Here is a 19,096-nt window from a genome sequence, read left to right as displayed (position 1 = left end):
TTCTGCACTTAAAACGCAAACAGAGAGAACAGAGAGGACAGAGAGGACAGAGAGGACAGAGAGGACAGAAGCAGTGTGTCACTTCCGTTAGCTGCATTCATTTTACATGAAGAACTTTAACAAGATGTTTTTTTTGCTCTGGACTTTCTGTAGTGTTAACACAGTGCTGCTAACAAGTGTAGATGTTAGAGACATATGTTAACTTAACCAAATAAATACAATGCTATTCCTGTCAGACACTGAAACACGTATGACTTTAAATTGAGGTGTTACACGATCTAAAACCGCCTCCTGAAAACATGAACCTTTCTTGTGTTTTCAGCGTCGGGTTTAATTACCGTTATTTATACAAAGATGAAGAAAATCATTTCCCGGTGTTGTTAACTCCTTCCTGCTCAGGCTGAGGAGATAACGGGACAGAATAAAACGTCCAACGTTAAATGACTCTAATGGTTCAGTCATTAGTACAAAAGATAAACATGTGTGTATCTGGTTGTATAAGCCTGTATACATATAACTACAACTCCCAAGGTGCAGCTTGACCAGAAACATCCATCACAGAGCTAAACATTCTGTTAAGTGTGCAACTAACAGCGGGTGTGATACAGTGTTAAGAAATGATTAAACACTCTGCAGCCTAAATTAATTCAGTTTCTGAGTGTGGGTCAGTTGCAGCTCTGATTCACATCTCTGACCGGTCCCTTCCACGTAGCAACAGCAGCTGAGGCTCATGGGAATTATAGTATTTAGACTTGTCTGCCATGGCAAAGTGAGAGGACGTTGAAATAATTCAAACTGGCGGTCAGAATATGAACTCTTGTGATTGATACATTATCAGTGTCATTGAAGACGTCATTGAAAGGAAAACACAACCAGCTACATACAAAAACTGCACATTAGGCAACTGATGTTTCATGACAGCATTAAAGGACAGACTCACATGTTTCACTCGGCTGATTCTCTTCTCTAGAGGCCAAGAGGAAATCCCTTCCTCGTGTTCATAATGTCAATGAAGGAGACGGGGGACATTCTTTGTTTGTTCAAGTTCAGCTGAAGCTAAAGTGAGTTAGTTGAGTTAATCAAGTGAAGTGGGCATTTTCCATAAGTCACAGGAAATGGACATGTATAGATCGACTTGAAAATATGTGAGCCTGTCCTTTGAATTGGATCCTACGCTAAGCTAATGTTAATTCTTCTTCATCTTTGTACGAACTGAAGGTGAAATTGAAGTGGAACTTTCCACTCTCTGTCTGGCTCTCTTTGTTAAAAGTAAACCGATTTGCTTTTCTGTCAGAAAAGAAAACGATGTACCTCAATTCAAGTATCAAGGTCAGTGCAAAAAACCTGTTCTTTGGCCATAGATTGAGCTCACCTAATGCAGACACATGCGCTGAAGCGTATGCAGCCCTGCATGGACAGGCACTCTCGTGCACGCCTCCACACATGCACTCCCCTTCCTTCTCAGCTTCCTCCTCGCTCAGCTTTTATGAGGAGAGCAGTGTGAAACGGACACAGCCATTATCTGTCCTGTCCTGCCCCTCCCCTTCCCGCCCCCTGCCCATCTCTCACACAACAGGGACAGGGTCTCCTTCAGAATGAAAGGACTGCAGCCGCTTTGTTAAAGATCCTCGTTTAAGGTCACTGGTCGGGTTGTGAAGGCATGCAAATACCAGCATGAGTTCAGAGCGGAACTGGTCTCGGAGCAGTGGTTAGGCATGCTGTTCTGGGAGTTTTTGTGAATAGGACTCTCAGGCCTTGTCCACAGTACGCGGGCATTTTTGTAAACATAGCTATGCGTTTGGCCTTTCGTCAACATCCGAATGATGTTTAAGTCACAGAAAACAGAGCTTTTGTAAACCTGTGGCCAGGGTGATGATTTTCACAAACTCAGTTTCAGTGTTGATGTGTAGACATCGAAAGTTTTTGGTTTGCAAAATCATTAATGAGGCCACATGTCGAGCAACGGCGGCATGCATACATCTATGAACGGCGGACGTTCTCAAATAACCTGCGAACAGGACTTTTTAGTTGTTACTACACATAAATGTAGTTACTCTTCCATTAGACTGGGGAACGGGGTCAGAATGTGCTACAGAGGTTGCAACGTCGCTGGTACGTGTTTTTAAGTGTCCCAACCTGCCCACCGGCCTTGACCAACATGATCTCACAGAAACCTCTTACGCAACACAATTACGTGTCGGCACCACACCACGGCATCACATCGATGCAATTAATTTGTGTGTCCACCACGAAAAGGATCATAATTGACTTTTCATTGTTCCTGTGATGCCAATACGTTTTAACACATTACAAGTCAACCGACGTATTCATGTATCTCTGTCACACCAGGTTGCTTTGACAGAGCTTCAGTTGTGTTTTTTGCATTTTCATATTGATGGAGATTTTGTGTGAGCAGGTTCTTTTTTTAGGTACGAAGAGGGTAAAAGTGTGTTTACAAAAATACTGTGTACGTGTGGACCAGACCGTAGAATCTATACATTTTCTTGCCGTTCCGCAATTATTTTGTCTTCACCGTTCTTATTTGTATATTCTTTATAATAAGATCCCTTGCACTTTTTGTCTCCATTAACCATAACACTCCTCCCTCCATTCACTTTGTAGTCATGGCTGACAATGACCTCCCATTGGTGAAAGAGACATTATTTTTAGTTATGTGTAAATGGTGTCTCAGCTTTCATTATTTTTATGTTCTGCTATTGTCTGGGGTCAACTATGTATCTTCCTTAGACAATTGCAGCCGAGTGGAAACCTTCCCGCCTGCGGTCGTGTCACCTCCCAAGGCTCCAGTGTTATAACTCAGAGAGCCTCTGCAGAGGGCCTTGCTTTGCTGCATCACCTTCATTAACCACCGTGCTGGAAGCTTCTCTGTCATCCCTGGTTCAATGACTCGCCTCTCAACACCGGCTTAGCTTCCCCCAAGTTTATTTTTCCACTTATCTGTTGCGAGGACGGAGGGAGGCCGAGACAGAAGGAGAGAAAGGGGAGATACTCGGAGGGAGGGCCGCGTTTTTTAATCTGTTATTCCCTTGTATTGGCACGGGCGTCTCCAGTGTGGGGATTAAGAATCCAGACAGTGATGGAGCTCGGTGTTGACCTCGAGGGCGGCTGAGGACTGGAGGAGGAGAGAGGAGAAACAAAATAAATCATCTCCGTGGAATGAAAGAGAGAAAGACGGCAGACACAGAAAGGCGGTGGAGGATTGTGTGTGTGTGTGTGTGTGTGTGTGTGTGTGTGTGTGTGTGTGTGTGTGTGTGTGTGTGTGTGTGTGTGTGTGTGTGTGTGACGGACGAAGAGAAACGATAGAGAGCAGAGAATGAGGCGAAGAACCGATACAGAGAAGAGAAAGTGAGGTGCTGGCAGCGGTAATGGTCTCGTTGAGGGCGGGAGCAGTCTAAATCCTGAATCATGACCCTAGAAATCTAAAGGTTACCTCACAGAGTTGCACAATACCGCTCCGTGCCCGTACCGCCGTGCTTTCACACCTCATTTCCACATGGATGAATTCATCAGATGGATAAACAAATTCAAGAGCCAATGCCATATTTTTCAGCATGCAGTTTTCCTATTTATTATTACATTTGTTTTACAGCAGCAGAGTACAGAGCTACAGTGTTGCTTCTGAGGGAATGGTGTCCTGTAGTTTTTAATTGGTCTCGGGTGCATTTTCATATGACCCAGTAAGAGGAAGATCATGTGTGCGCTTGTTGTTTCAGATGTTATTTATTGTTGGAGCGTGTAAACATCAGTTAGACTCTGTTTCCCCTCGAGCTGTGACACAGTGGAGCTTCGAAATGAACTGAAAGAAGCTGATTTTCTAAAATGGGCCAGGAATCTAAACAATTAGGACAGCAATCATTAAAGAAAAGAAGTTGTAGCATTTATGACTCTGTCTCACCCTGAAGTGCCCGTTTTAAGAATAGCTAAACGCTTTTGCCCCCCAAGTTCTAATGAGATCAGACAACATGTTGTATGAACTACTTCTTTTTAAGCGTATAACCTGACAGGTAATGTTGGTATTTTGCTCCAGCAACAAACCTACATGTAACTACTTTTTGCATCTTTTTCTTCATTTTTCTCACTGTCTCAATGAGTCTTTTTGATAAGCGTTTAAAAACAGACTTACACAAGTCTCCAGGGTATGAGTCCTGTGTTTGACCTGATCATCCGCCCTAACCTCCTCCCCACACAGGTTTTTGATTAAGTATTTGTGAAACATCAAAAACAAATGTAACATTGCATTTTTAAGAGGACAGGCTGCAGTAACATGTGCTGCTGTGATTGTTTGTTTATTCTGTACTAACACAAGGTAAACACTTTTTCTTTTCTGCTCCATTGCCTGTTGAGATGTATGAGGTGCTGGCTCCTCTGTGATCCTCCTGCCACCTAAGGATGCCTGAGTCAAACTTTCTCTGCATAGATGCACATAAACATGTATACATGTATCTTTGCAGCACTATAATTTCACCCTGAACAGACATCTACATGTCTTCCCCGATTGGAACACTGCTACTGAATCAATAGCAATCGGAAGAAAAAGAGAGATCGCTTCGAACACCAAATACTCCAAATTCTTGATCTGTGTTGGTCCCCTCATTGTGTATCTGTAGACCTCACAGCATCATCCCGGAGCCTCTGCACTCTGACATCTTCAGTGTTTTGTTTCCCTGCATTTCCTTCCTGGGGCTTTATTTGTGAGGATTGTTTCCTGGCTCAAGGTCACTCCTCCTCATTCAACCCCCTCTCGTCTGCGTATCGATGCCAGTAGAGCCGTGGCTCTTGGCCGCTAAAGCTGAATCGATATCCCTGAGCGCTCGGCGCTTGTGCTCTAATATCCTCCAAACACCACCTGCCAAAATATTTATGCTGTATTCATGGGAGATGCTTAGAGAGAGACACGGAAGAACAAGGAAAGACACAGCCGGCGGCCTGGTAGGATCTTAAGTAGAACATCGGGCAGCTCTCGTGATGTATGGTTTAATTAATGCAATTCTTATTAAAAGTTGCAGAGTCAGTACAACTCAGTTTTTTTTCAGTCTCAGCTCCAGTTTGGTGAGGAGGCTGAATATTATTGATGTGCTGGGCAATTCACCTCATTTGGAACAGGGCCGTTTTTCTTTTTTCACAAGCGGCCATTCTTCTGATTGTTCTGTTTACTTAACAGAGACAGAGAGAGTAATGAGAGTGGGAAAGCTGGAGGGAGCAAGCTCGGGCGTGATTAAATGATACATTTTCTAGAAACAGAGTTGTCCATTTGTCCACCCACTGACCACTGAGGATGTCTGAGCCTGACGGCTTGCAGCCTGGGCCAGATGGGCAGACGGAACAAATACAGCCCCGTGTTAATCTCCAGTTGTCTATCTGCCCTGTGTGTGTTTGTATGAGGCGCATTGATGGTTTCACCTCTTGACTCGATAAACTCCTCTGTACTTCATCCCCCTGGACAAACAAAAGCTTTGGTATTTGGCTTTTGGTATTCTGGCAGCGCACGCCCCATTGTGTCCCTGTCACGGCGCGGCGGGAGGTATCGGAGGCTGAGCGGGAGGGGCTGGGGGGGGGGGGGGGGCGCCTGGGCCAGGCCTCGGTGGTTAACATGTAAATGAACGGTTTAATGGGTCTGAAAAGGTCACCTGGGTCAAGCTCTGTGATGATTCAGTGTCAGATTAGAGCGCCATCAGTGTGTGTGGGTGTTTGTGGGTGGCTGCTCAGCGTTGCAGCTGGACTTGTTCCTCACGATACATTGTCAAAAACACCACAAAGACTCTTAGGGGGCTGCTGCATGGTGCCTTAAAGCCCTGCAAACGTTGTCTGTCGTTCATCAATCAAGCTCAATGAGAGAACTGCAACAGACAGAGAGGAAAAAAACCAACAAGGGATTGGACAGAAACAGACAGCGAATGAGGAGCCAAAAAACAAATGATGATGGTGATGATGATGATGATGATGATGATGATGATGATGATGGCGAGAGGCTGGCTTGATAGTGTGGGGGGGGCAGGTTGTTTGAGGACAATCAATTGTGTATGATATCTTTCTTTTTATTTTATTGATATGCACCCTGGGGAGGTAAAGGCCACCACGGCCCGCGCCATAGACGTCTACTTGGTGGACAATTGATCGGTCTGGCATTTGATCCTCTGGCTCACGGTGAAGGATGGGGCGATGGAGTCATGAGAGCACCCATGGCCTCCCTCCCCTCTGTTCCCTGTCCGTCCCTCTTATCCCCCGCCCTCCTCCCTGCTCCTTCTATCATTTATCTGTCCCTTCTGCTGCTGTACATCCCTCACTGTCTTGTTTCCCACTCAAGTGCCTCCTAAAAAAGACCGGCTGAGGCGTAGGCTCTTAAAGGTTTCGTCCACGGATTCTCTGGTGCTAAAAGCCTTATAAATGGCTGACGGCTAAAAACGTCCACCTATTAAGCGCCCCATCATCTCGTCTTCATCTCCCTGTGCAATAATGAAGTGTTTAAGTAATGCAGCCGCCAGCCTTTAATGTGCTGAGTAATCCAAGGAGCACAGAACTACTCCTCCTTTTATTCTTATTTCAGTTGAAGCTATTTAATTAACCGCCGAACACATGCGTAACACTCATTTAACGATGCACAAGCCACACGCAATACAGGAGACGGGAAAGACGGACAGAGACAGAGGGAATAAATCAGTTACATATTAAATGTTCTACTTTAATAAGGCACTCAATTCATATGGTATTCTCTTAAATGAGTGATGAATGAAAAGAGGCGCGGGCATTACCACACAGCACATGAGAATATAAGAGACCCCACCGCAGAAGGACAGGGAGAATATGAGAGCTGTAATTGGATACCGTGTGAATTAATTTGTTCGGTGAACTTCCTATGAATCACATCAGGTCATAAAAGCCAGATGGAGCTGAGGGAGGATTGGCACAAGGTGTTGAAGGCAGATATTTAACCAGCATGCGGTGCAGAGCGGTGCTTTCACAGGTCTGCACTGCCACCATGTGGAAAGAAAAGGGATGCCAAGCTGTGGGCGAGCCTTGAGTGGATCACTGTCATTCATTTTGAAGTGCTGATAGCTAAAAGTGAGAGAACCCCAAAGTGTGCCAAATATTCTATACCTCTCAAATAAAAATTGCTTTTCAAACCATCAATCAAAGCTGGATAAATATTAGAAGTGATCTCTTGTCCCCGTAGGGAGGAATGTGGAGAGCAACTACTGCGAGGAGGAGACTAACCACTTTGTGCTCATGAACCTGTGAAACCTGACCACCTTCCTGACTATTGATGAAAGTCCATTTCCTACTGGGAGACTCAGTGCGAAAGAATGCAGAGTGGGAGAGAAGCCTGGAGTCACTCTTATCACTGCCACCTCCTCCAACCAAATTTATGAAGACGTTTCTTTGGCGTGTTCTACGTGAACGTCAGTATTATAATCCTCAATAATCCCCACCAAGAGGGTGATGGAGGATGTATGTGACAGCTAGAACTGTACCTTCCCCCGTGGACGGGAGACGTTTTCCCCCCAAGAGCAGGAATGTTGCCATGTGTTTCACCGGCCATACATCAATGTGAAGAATGTCGCTGGATCTAAAAGAGGATTCACGCTCATTAATTACGTCCCGATCGCCAATGCAATATTAGAATAGCACAGGGATAGAGATGTAATTGCAAAACCCTTGTTTTAGGGTGTCATTTCATCGTCTGTTACTCTCAAGGTCTCACACTTTTGATTTATCTCCCAAGAAAACCGGATGTTGAGATGTAACAAAGAGTGCCAACATTTTTAAAATAATGGTTTCCATCTTATTTCTGTAGTTGTCTCAAATTTGACTGCAAAAATGATATAAATGAAAACATGATTTTAGTAGCAAACATCCAAAAAGTATTTTGTTTCTCTTTTAAATGTGTATATTTTTCATTTAAGCGGAGGCAGAGGAGAGATTATATGAACCAGTAACATAATTATTAGCTGGAATCATTGTGCATACCCACTTGTCTGCAACATAATTAAGTAGGCACAACAGTAGTTTCCAAGCAGTAAGAGCAGGAAGTGAAAGTACTGCTACTGCTGCTGTTTATAAAAAGACCAACAAATACAGTATATACAAATAAATAAAATATATAAAGTATTATAAAATACTTTTTATGTTTCTGTCCAGTTTTTACTTTGTGTATATTATAAAGAAATGTATTTTTCTTTTATTTCAGTTGTTTTTTAAAATTAAGTATCCGAATAGTTTATCAAATAAAACAACAAGAACAACGGAACTTTTAATTTTCATTGTTTTAGTCGGACTTATTTGAGCGCTGCACGCAACATGGAGGACAGTGAAAACAATTCTTAACAGTCAGTGTAGCAGTTACAGCCAAACCAGGGTTTATTAATTCATTTTTAAGCAATGAACATATTGGAAGTTCGGTAAGTCGTGAAATGAACCCGCATTTGGACGTTTTATAACATAACGTAATGTTAATGCTGTGCTAGCTTGCTAGCACTAGCTACCAGTCTTCTTCAGCTGGTGAGGGACAACATCCGGTTGACAGCAAATGTCACACATTTATGAGCAACGTATTCGGTAGGCACCGAGCAGGCTAACGTTACTTCGTTTATAAATGGGTGGTGTTTTTTTATGAAGGAACTTAAAGTCTGCGTTGTATTTTTAAAACGTATAATTTAACATTCGCTCGTGAGTATGTCTCGTGTCCTTTTACATTTGTGATGTCCTCGTGATATCAGCAGATGTGTGGTCAGAAAGTGACCCAAAGCTAGTTCACACTTGTATTGAAGTATCGACAGGCCTTTGGCTTGTGGAGTACCCATGCAAACTTTACATTCTGACAATAATGAAATCAACTTCTAGCTGAGAAGGGCTGACAGCAGATCATCAACTCAAATTAAAGCTGAAACATTTGTTAGATGAGGCTGCACTTCCATGACAGTTTTGAGTGATAATCACACTGTCCTTTTCCCAGCTGCAGGCTGCTCTGAGAACTGCAGAGGAAGATGTTTTGTCTCCGGCTGTCCCCGTGGCTTCAGCCTGGGACACAGCTTTGCTCCGTCTCCTGGCAGAGTGTCCATAAACTCGCCTCGCTTCAGAAAGCTACAGCGCTTTCCCAAAAGAAAGTGCAAAGCTTACTTTACCCCTTTAGTGCACTGGAGGTTTACCTGGACAGGTAGTGTGTTTTAATATATAGTATATATATATATAATATAATTCAAGAGGGCACATGTCTTTGTAGATGTATTCTTTCAGAGCCTGAAGTGGATTTTTTTGTTCAGGTCCGTGGACAGGACACAGTTCCAGCTCTTTCATCCCAGTTTGGAGGACATGGTTAAAGCAGAGAAGCTCTTCTACTCGTCTCCGTCTCATAAGATTGATTACCACATCTCTGCAGAGAGGATGGACCATGTACCTGCACTGAAACCGCCTGAGGTTAGCGGGCAGCCCCAGTCACACTGTTATTAATAACTGTGCTGCCAAAATGTCATGACTAAGGCTGTCTTGGCTCTGCGTTAATAACATGCTGATCCCTTCGTTCATTTGGATGAGGTCAGTGTGACGGTGCAGCAGAGCTGCCAACGCAGACAGCTGAACCGCACGGTCGTCTGGGTAAAGACAAGTTGAATCTTGCTCAATTCTTGCTGTGAAGTAATCTGTCAAGATGCTGCTTTGACCAAGCACATGCATGCAAGCGCACGTTCCCGGTAGATTTCTTTGTAACATGAACACGTATTCCTGCTGTTTACCTCGCGCACGAGAGTAATTGCTGCTGTGATCATTTCCCAGAGTTGTAAAATCCTCCCTCCATAGTTTGCTGATAATCTTTCAAACTCATGGATTTGACCAATCACTGGTAACCTGTAGCAACACGCCCCCGTCAACCCATGTGCTATTTCTAATGCAGGGCTGCTTTTGGGTCTGATTACCTGCTGAGGGGCTGCTGGTATTAACAGGTAGCTAGAGATGGCACACATTGGTGTACGGTACAATTTACACCATATCTGATCCTATGGCGGCGGACGTGGTCATACTGGGGCCGACAATGGAACACAGTGAAGACCGTGCCTCAGCTCTCACACATGTTCCCTTTCATTTTATACCGTTTGCTGTAAATACATTTCCAAAAGAACGCTTCTGGGCATTTTCAAATCAGATTGTACAGCAACGCTGTGAAGGAAATGGAATTGATGACCTCTGTAAAGATCATAAGTGGAGTTGTTCATTTTTAAAGTGGCCGCTTGTTCCGTCGTGAGCAGAACTCCTTGTGGGTGTTGTGTCACAGTCAGATTGACCTCAGAAATACAGATTCATCTTTACTGACCTTATGTCGCTAATGCACCAAAGTCTCCATCCTTAAAGCTGCTAAATTTGAAATTCAGAGCATATTTAATGCCTCCACACGACTGTCAACACGGAAGAGCCCATGAATCCATTCAAGTCATTTAACCGACCCAGGCCTGCCTCCGACTCACCGTGAACTTGTTTGTTCAACTTCTAAGCCCGTGGTTGTTCACCCTTCCTCGACCCAACACACCCACGACTCAGCCCTTGAAAGATGTAGCCCAATGTCTCTTTACCCTTCTGCAGCCTCATACATAATCAAGCAGGAGTTGACACTTGATAATAAATGAGCAGATTTATAACCTTCTGGACAGAGGTGATGACCGGAGGGCTCAGACTTGAACATGGTGTTGACGGGACAGCGCGGTCTCTTTGGCATGCCGAGTTAGTCACCGCTCTGTCAGAGGATGATGTATGTGAGGCTCACTGGCAGCGTGAGCCTCCATCCATCTGTCGAGTGTGTGAGAGATGGATGAGCCGGAGTCGTGTCCTGTGGGACTTGGTACTGCAGCAGCAAAGTGGTAGCAGCCAATCGTAGCGGCCCGTAACACTCGGAGCAGGTGTGCTGGCTGAAGTGTTCACTGAATGAGGAAAACCTGAAGTAAAATACTCGAGCACAAACTCTACCAGACTGTTACATCTCTACCATTATGAACACAGCAGCAGTGACTGTTACAGGATTAAGGAACTTGTGTTTATTCTCAGGTCTGCTTCATCGGCAGAAGCAACGTGGGCAAGTCGTCTCTCATCAAAGCTCTGTTCTCCCTGACTCCGGAGCTAGAGGTCCGAGTCTCCAAAACTCCAGTGAGTAGTCCCAGCCCACACACAGCATGCGTGTTTCAGCTCAGGGTCCAGCATGTGTAGTTCATGTGAGGTAACATTGTGTAGAGTTAGATTGGTGCTGGTCTGCTTTTTATTTTGAAGTTAAACCCGTTTTAACACATGGACAGAACCTCATCACCTGATAATGGGTCCTTAGCATCACAAACTGCCTCGTATTAATGATCTGAACACATTGTAGGGCGTGTTTATTGTTTATTTAGTTTTATTTAAATGCTCAATCACAAGAGACAACATACTTCTGATTGTTTACATCCTTTCTACAGTTTTACAATATCTTTCTTTATTAATATAAGAGAAGAAGTAAATTTCTGATATTTGTATCTACTCTCTAACTATTCTCATTTAACTATTGTTAATCATAATATTGCATTACGTTCTATATGTAAATGAAATAAGCAAAGTGAGATAAAGAGATACAGAGTTGTCTGTCTCTCTGTGCCCGTCCTCCTCAGGGTCACACAAAGAAGATGAACTTCTTCAGAGTGGGCAAAGCTTTCACCATCGTCGACATGCCAGGCTACGGACACAGAGCACCCACAGACTTTGTGGACATGGTGGAGCCGTATCTGCACACCAGGAAGAAGTAAGACATGTACTCCAGTCCAGTCCTGTTGGTATACTAGAGTCACAGGTTTGAGCACAAACGGAGACAATAAGTAGCCCTCACACACACACACACACACACATGGTCGATGTCTGGAGGGCCAAAGTAAGACCCTCACAGACCATCTGTCTCCAAATAAGTACGAGTAGCGTCCCATACATGAACGAGTATCTAGGTGTGGGAAAGTAATGCTCATGATTTGCTCTTTATTGACTGTAGTTTCACATTCTTTGGTTGAAATATTTTGGATTTAACTATTTACAAAGGAAAGGATGCAGAATTACAAATAATGAGTTCTACCAAAACACTAGAAACACTGTACTCAGGAGGTATCAACACTACTCAACAACGTGCTGCCGGGCCGACACGTTATAGAACGTTATAGAACGTTGAGTTTGTTCGTCACAAAAGGAAAATATTCAGGTATGATTATTATTCACGCTGTTTATAAGAACGTCTCTTAACCTTCAGAAAGAAGAAAGCACGAGGCAGAATGTTCAGAGACATGTTCTGCAGAAGCACCTTAACAAAGACGTTGGTGTCCTCTTTTTAGTGAGCCGTGTACACACAACCAAGATTCATTTACACCGCTGACTTTCAAATTCTAAATCAATTGAATTCTTTTTTTCTACGTGTATTCATTCAGTTTGAACGCAGTGTTTCTGCACAGTTGCAGATAAAGATTAGGCGAATGATGAGCGCCAAATTTGACACAATCATATCATCTGCTCTTGTGTTTACACACACACACACACACACACACACACACACACACACACACGGAGCAGAGCAGAGGACACAGGTGAAGTGAAGATAACGTTGTCGGTACCAGATACCAACAGACTCTGTCGTGAATAATATTCCACTGTTTGTAGAGTTAGATTCCAGTGGTGGCTGCGTAGGTTTCTTTCCAACTCGTGTGATCCAAACATTTCCAATAACTCCAGAGCGTCACGTCCTAAAGTCCTAAAGAGAAAACCTCTGGTGGTCCAAAACAAGACTGACTTATTTCATCTAGAGAAGCACGTTTGTCATATTGAGGATTTCTTTGGGTGATGACATACACAGTAAAATATAACTACAGACCTCAGTAGAATCTATCAACGTTAACATAAACCATATTCCCTACCACCCGTACACACAGAGTCCAGACAAAGCCTTCGACATCAGCGTGGCTTCTCAGAGTGTGTGTGTGTGTGTGTGTGTGTGTGTCTGCGCTCTGCCTCCTCGGGTACGAGTGAATCAGGTTCTTAGAACTGGGACCTAATAGAAAGCCAATATTAACATTTCTAGTACCAATGCAATGAGATTGACCTCTTGTGTTGATAATAATAATGTCCTCTACTGTTTGGCCTCTACTGCTATATTTACTGCATTTCTCCACTCTAGTGGTGAGAAACTGAGCGATAGTGTTTGTGGATGACAGCAGTCAGCCTCTCAGGAGAAATGATTTGTATGCCGATATATCCTGCATGCGTATGACTCTGACAAAGTCATATTTGTTATATTAGACCATGCCACAGATAGTTTCCTTCTGGGTTGGTACTACCAGTGGGTGGTGACCTGGTCCACCAGGTGGTACTGTGTAATCATTCAGAATGTGTTTGTGATGATGAAGCAAACACTTAGACGGATGATCTGAGTCTTAATGAATGCTATTCATCCATGGCGGCCTAGGAAGTTTGCTGTGACTTCCGCTTTGTTGTGCACCTGGAGATCTGTTAGTTCAACGTTTGTGTTGTTATTTCTCTGAATGGGGGAAACTCATCAGTCACATCCATTAACCTGCTCTTTGCTACATGTATCTTCTGTCAGTCTGGTTAGGACGTTCCTGCTGGTCGACGGCAGTGTCGGTCTTCAGAAGGCTGACATGATCGCCCTGGAGATGTGTGAGGAGATGAGACGCCCATACGTGGTAGGACACACACTGTCTTCTTAAGAAATACTAACACAGTCTGGTGTGTGTTTGCATGTTGCGATACGCAAATCAGAATCTCTTCCACCCCCGTTGTGAGTGAGGACACGCAGTACCTGCCTGAATAAACCTAAAGAAACCTGCATCCGCTGTGCCACTGTGACTATAGCTTACGTTAGCCACCTGTGTGTTCACTGTGACACTCACCGGGCTGTACGGTCCTTGTACACTGTGATCGTTTGTTTATCCGATTAAATCCAAAGTGTCAGAAACGACAAAGCGACCTGCACCTTTGTCTTGTCCTCTCCGCCGCCAGTAGAGCGGTCAGCATTCTGCAGCTCTGGAAGTCAGCAGCTCAGATTCCTGCCGCACAAACCAAAGAGCTGGGAGTCACAGCGGGCCCCTGTGTGCCGGGGCCCTGGCTCAACTGGAGCTAACTGAAGAGCAGCCTCCCAACGGAGGGTGCTCGTTCTTTTCTCGTTTCTGCCGCGTTGGATTTAATCCAATTAACAAACCATCAAAACACACACAGACCATGGATGTAATATTGACACGCCTGGAGACAGCTCTACGTCTTCATCTCACTACGCCTCTCGAGGTACGAGTGGTATTACAAGACTGGATGGACCGGGGCTAGCTGGTTAGCATGCTCATCTCAGTAGATACACTGTTCACATTGTGTTGATAATGTCTCGGGACCAGATCGTACGTCTTGCGCCTTTAAATCTTGAGGAACAGCAGATTGCATGTTGTTCATGATGGAAATGTTCACCAGTATTTGGTGAAGCTGGTGAGCGTTGACGCTAACCAGCTTCTCCCCCTCCTCTTCACATTTTACTCATTCTTCTTTCAAATCTTCATCATTAAGTCCACAGTGAGTTAATGCTGAACGCTCTCGCTCAGCTATTTAAGAACTGCTGTTCCCTCTGAAATGCCACCGCTGAGGCCTTCTAATGAAGCACTCTGCAGTCAATTATTCATGCTCTCCGGTTATTAAACACTTTGACCATTAGTAAGGCTGTGACAGTACCACTTTTAACAAAGACGAACTCTCACTGCTGAAAGGCAAAGGAAGCATGAAGGAATGGCCTGAAAGAGTCACCTTCATACCTGAAACACACTTTGAAGACAGTTGCACTCAGTAGAGTATTCATCTACATTTTGCAGACTAGTCCAAAGACAGGTTTGTAATCCCACAGACTCTCCTCTCACCTTTGGGAAGCAAGACACAAGAACTTCTTGGGTCTTGGGGAGCATCAGTGTTTGTGGATGGGCCAACTTTAACCTACACTGTACATGTACTGCCACTAGATCATATGCATCAGCTCAGATGAAAACGTATATCAGGAATGCTACTGGACCGACGACAGGAACAACTCCTGTAAGTTGTTGATCAGTTGTGGCCTCTACCAGCCGGTGGAGAGGAGTCAGTCAGCAGTCAGTGACGGTATGAAAGAGTCAATCGAATGTTTTTCACCGCAATTACCACGTTAGCTCCTTGAACATACATGAGCACAGGGAATATAAGACTGATGGATCCGGTAGTTTGCTTGATTAACCGTGGACAGACGGACGGATGCACACATACTCAGCGAACACATAATCTCCCAGGTTTGCGCCTGGTGGAGATACAAGTTTTTTCGTTTTCGTTGTGATGATATGGGATGAGATGCAGTAAAGCATGAACAGCGGCTCAGTCGGTTGTAATGTAGTGACTGTAGTGGATGACTGCTTAGAATTTAGTGAACCAATGAAATCTGTGCATTCAGCATTCAGTCATCTTCTACCAGAAGGGTTCAGAGCTCCTACACTGAAACCTGTGGGAATAGAAATGGGGAGTTTACATCCCTGAAAACACAGACTCCACCGTGGAGTAATCTCAGCTGTGGAGTGGTTGATCCATCAATCACAATGCTCCCTGTTGTAACTTTGAATGATTTGCTGACACGTCTAGTCTCTCTCCATTGTTCTTATTTTCCATGCCGGTAGAGTTGTAATGTGCCAAACATTTTGTTGTGCAGTTGGTGGTGACTAAGATCGACAAATGTGGGTACGGAACACTGCTGACAAACCTGATGGATCTTCAGGAGGTGGTCAAAACACAAACCACGAGCTGCTTCCCCCAGCCTCTCCTGGTCAGGTGAGTGTCACGCTCTCTTTGACTGCTTAAAGAGCAAGGCTGATCATATCTCATGTGTCTTAGCATTAACAAAGCTCATCAAACATCAACCATGAGTTAATCCTACAAACATTGATCCTTCATCATAAAACATTTACAAAGTAGATTTCTTTGAAGTCTTTCCATCCAGAATTGTTGATTCCTAGCTTCCAGTCTTCTTCTTCGTTGGTGCATTGCAGCATCTCTTTGTGTGCTACTGCCTCCTAGTTTAGTGGAATAGTGTGAAGCGTTGGCTGGACTGTGCATTGCTTCACTGCTCATGCACGAGAAGAATGAAAAACTCAGAGGAAAAAAAGGTCCATCGTGCTACTTGGGATCTAAATTATTCAATTAATGAAAATATCGAAATCGCAATATGGCCTTCTGCAATCTTCACATCTTAGGAGGAGCAATATTTATTCTATGTGTCTCAAAATACTATTTCAGATGAAGTATCGCGGTGCTGCAAGGACGTCCTGACCGACCCATCTCTTTCTACAGACTTTCACACTGTTTTCACCAGAATCATATTGATGTGTTTATTAGTGAAAATGAGAATAATAATCTAAAAATCAATGGTTTTCATGTAGATCTTTTTTTCAAAGGTGTTACGCCCTTATTAAAACTCAACACTTCTGCTGACTTTGGGGGAATTTCACAGTTATAACAAAATGCAAAGAATGTGTTGGATGTAGTTGAACGTGCACTTTGCAACTTGAAAATCTGCTTTTCTCTTTGCATGAAAACAATAAGGACGAGAACTACAGCGCCCTCCACAATCATTGGCACCCTGAGTGAATATGAGCAAAACTGTCTTTGCTGTTTATCCTCTTGGTCTTTCACTCAAAATATTCACAAAAATCTTCATTGAAGTAAAATTATTGAAAGAAAAAAAAAAAAGTTAAATAAATATTTTTCTCCAAAACATGTGTGCCACAATTCTTGGCACCCCTAGAAAATGTCACGATTAAAATCTAACTGAAGTATAATTCCAGTCATATTTTACATTTTTAAGTTCACCTGTTTGATTAGGAACTCTTAAGTGGTCAACCATGACTTCCTGTTTCACTGGGGTATACATATGAGGTGACACAGGCCAAATTCCCTTAGTCATTCATCACTGAGGGAAAGACCCGAGAACACAGTGACGATGTGCGACGAAAAGTTGTTGAGCTGCACAAATCAGGAAAAGGATATAAGAAAATCTCTAAACAGTTGAAAATACCCATTTCCACTACCAGGGCAATAATTAAGAAGTATAAAGCGACGGGAGATGTTAAGAATCAGCTGGAAGAGGACGTGTGTGTACATTGATCCCACGCACCGTGAGGAGGATGGTTCGACTGGCAAAAGAATCTCCAAGGATCACAGCTGGAGAACTGCAGAGGTTAGTTGAGTCTTGGGGTCAGAAAGTCTCCAAAACGACCATCAGACGCCACCTACATCACCACAAGTTGTTTGGGAGGGTTGCCAGAAAAAAGCCTCTGCTGTCAATCAACAACAAACTAAAGCGCCTACAGTTTGCCAAACGTCACTTGGACTTTCAATGGGACCGGGTTATATGGTCAGATGAGACCAAAATAGAGCTTTTTGGCAACAAACATCAAAGGTGGGTTTGGCGTAGACAGAAGATAGCCATACAGAGAAGCACCTCATACCTACTGTGAAGTGTGGTGGTGGATCTTTGATGTTGTGGGGCTGTTTTTCTTCCAAAGGCCCTGGACATCTTGTTAGGATACATGGTATCATGGACTCCATAAAATACCAGCAGATATTGAATGAAAACCTAACAGCCTCTGCCAGACTTCCAGCAGGACAATGATCCGAAGCACACCTCAAAATCGACACAAAAATGGTTCACCGACCACAGAATAAAGGTTTTGCCATGGCCATCACAGTCCCCCGACCTAAACCCATAGAAGATCTGTGGGATGAGCTGAAGACGAGAGTCCACAAGCATCAACCTTGGAATCTGAAGGATCTGGAGAGATTCTGCATGGAGGAATGGTCTCAGATCCAGTGCCATGTGTTCACCAACCTCATCACGCATTATAGGAGAAGACTCAGAGCTGTTATCTTGGCAAAGGGAGGCTGCACAAAATATTAAATGAAGGGGTGCCAATAATTGTGGCACATATATTTTTCAGAAAACTATTTGTTTCATGATAAGAATTGAATGTTTCTTTCAATTATGTTACTTCAGTTAAAGGTTAGATTTCTGTGAATATTTTGAATGAAAGATCATGAGGATAAACAACAAAGACATTTTTTCGCATCTCGTTTTGCTCATTTTTGCTAAACGGGGCCAATAACTCTGGAGGGAACTGTGCATGTCACAAAAGAATCACTTTGCACTTTGGACGCAGAGATCAATCTCGACTTGATCAACAGCACAAGTGTTGAGCGTAATAACTGAGCATTGTTATTGCTGTTTTACATGTCTGTCTCTGTCTCTCTTTGTAACAGCTCCCTCCAGTTCTGGGGGATCTACCTCCTGAGGTGCTTCATTGCTCATGTAACCGGGAGCATCAAGCTAACGGACACCTCTCAGAGCTGAGCTCAGCCTGGCTGGATCCACGCACACCCACAATGCAACTGCTTCAGAGGCTTTTATTTTCTAATAAAATGTCAAACACTCCTTTGTTGGTCTGGCTGGTTGTCCTTTTACTGTTTAATATTACGGATTAGATTTCTCTTTCCAGATGAACCACACCGTTCCAGTTCATCTCAAAGGTGTTGGATGGAGCTCTGTGCAGACCAGTCAACCTCCACACCCAACTGGGAAAAGCTTTTCTTTATGAAGCTTTGTGCACGGGACCGTTGTCCTGTTGGGTCAGGAGCAGGTGTCCCCCACAGTGCAAGAAGCACAGCACCGTCTATATCAGCATTGCAGGTTTTAGCATTAAGATTTCACTTCACAGGAATTAAAGGACGAAGTCCCAATTATGAAAAACAAACTAAAGAGACGACTCAACAGAAGCATGTGGACCGGAAGAATGACAGACGTTTGGACCTGAATTTACCAAAAGTCAGCGGTTGATAATGTCTTAGTTGCATATTTAAATATTTCAGAAAACCTGTAGTTCAAAAAATAGTTATTATAATAATTTAAATAATAATATAAATGATTCATAATGCATATCTTTACAGGCTGTTTTTCTAAAAATGACTTCTTCCCGTACTTTGAGACACTAGTCTCCAGTTCATAGCTCTTCATACCGGCTCATTCCTATCG

At 43.7% G+C, this 19,096-nt stretch overlaps 1 protein-coding gene across 6 annotated transcripts; it reads left to right on the top strand.

The window, feature by feature from the left end:
- The first annotated feature begins 8,292 nt into the window (after positions 1-8,292).
- On the top strand, positions 8,293-18,499 carry gtpbp8 (GTP binding protein 8). 6 transcript variants are annotated; one of them, XM_076081900.1, is made up of 8 exons: positions 8,293-8,417; positions 8,972-9,172; positions 9,279-9,432; positions 11,047-11,145; positions 11,637-11,767; positions 13,604-13,703; positions 15,725-15,843; positions 18,328-18,499. In XM_076081900.1, exons 2-8 carry the CDS (start codon positions 9,003-9,005, stop codon positions 18,416-18,418), a joined length of 864 nt encoding a protein of 287 aa, XP_075938015.1. In that variant the 5' UTR covers positions 8,293-8,417; positions 8,972-9,002; the 3' UTR covers positions 18,419-18,499. The 6 variants fall into 6 exon arrangements, with proteins under 6 accessions (XP_075938015.1, XP_075938019.1, XP_075938017.1 ...); XM_076081904.1 differs by lacking the exon at positions 18,328-18,499 and adding an exon at positions 16,309-16,761; XM_076081902.1 differs by having other exon boundaries at positions 8,301-8,417; positions 8,978-9,172.
- Positions 18,500-19,096: the final 597 nt, after the last annotated feature.

The sequence above is a fragment of the Anarhichas minor genome, unplaced genomic scaffold (genome assembly GCF_050575085.1).
Source record: "Anarhichas minor isolate MPS153535 unplaced genomic scaffold, ASM5057508v1 ptg000087l, whole genome shotgun sequence".
Taxonomy (NCBI): Eukaryota; Metazoa; Chordata; class Actinopteri; order Perciformes; family Anarhichadidae; genus Anarhichas; species Anarhichas minor.
Note: the sequence above shows the minus strand (reverse complement) of the source record. Positions and strands in the feature narration are given on the sequence as shown.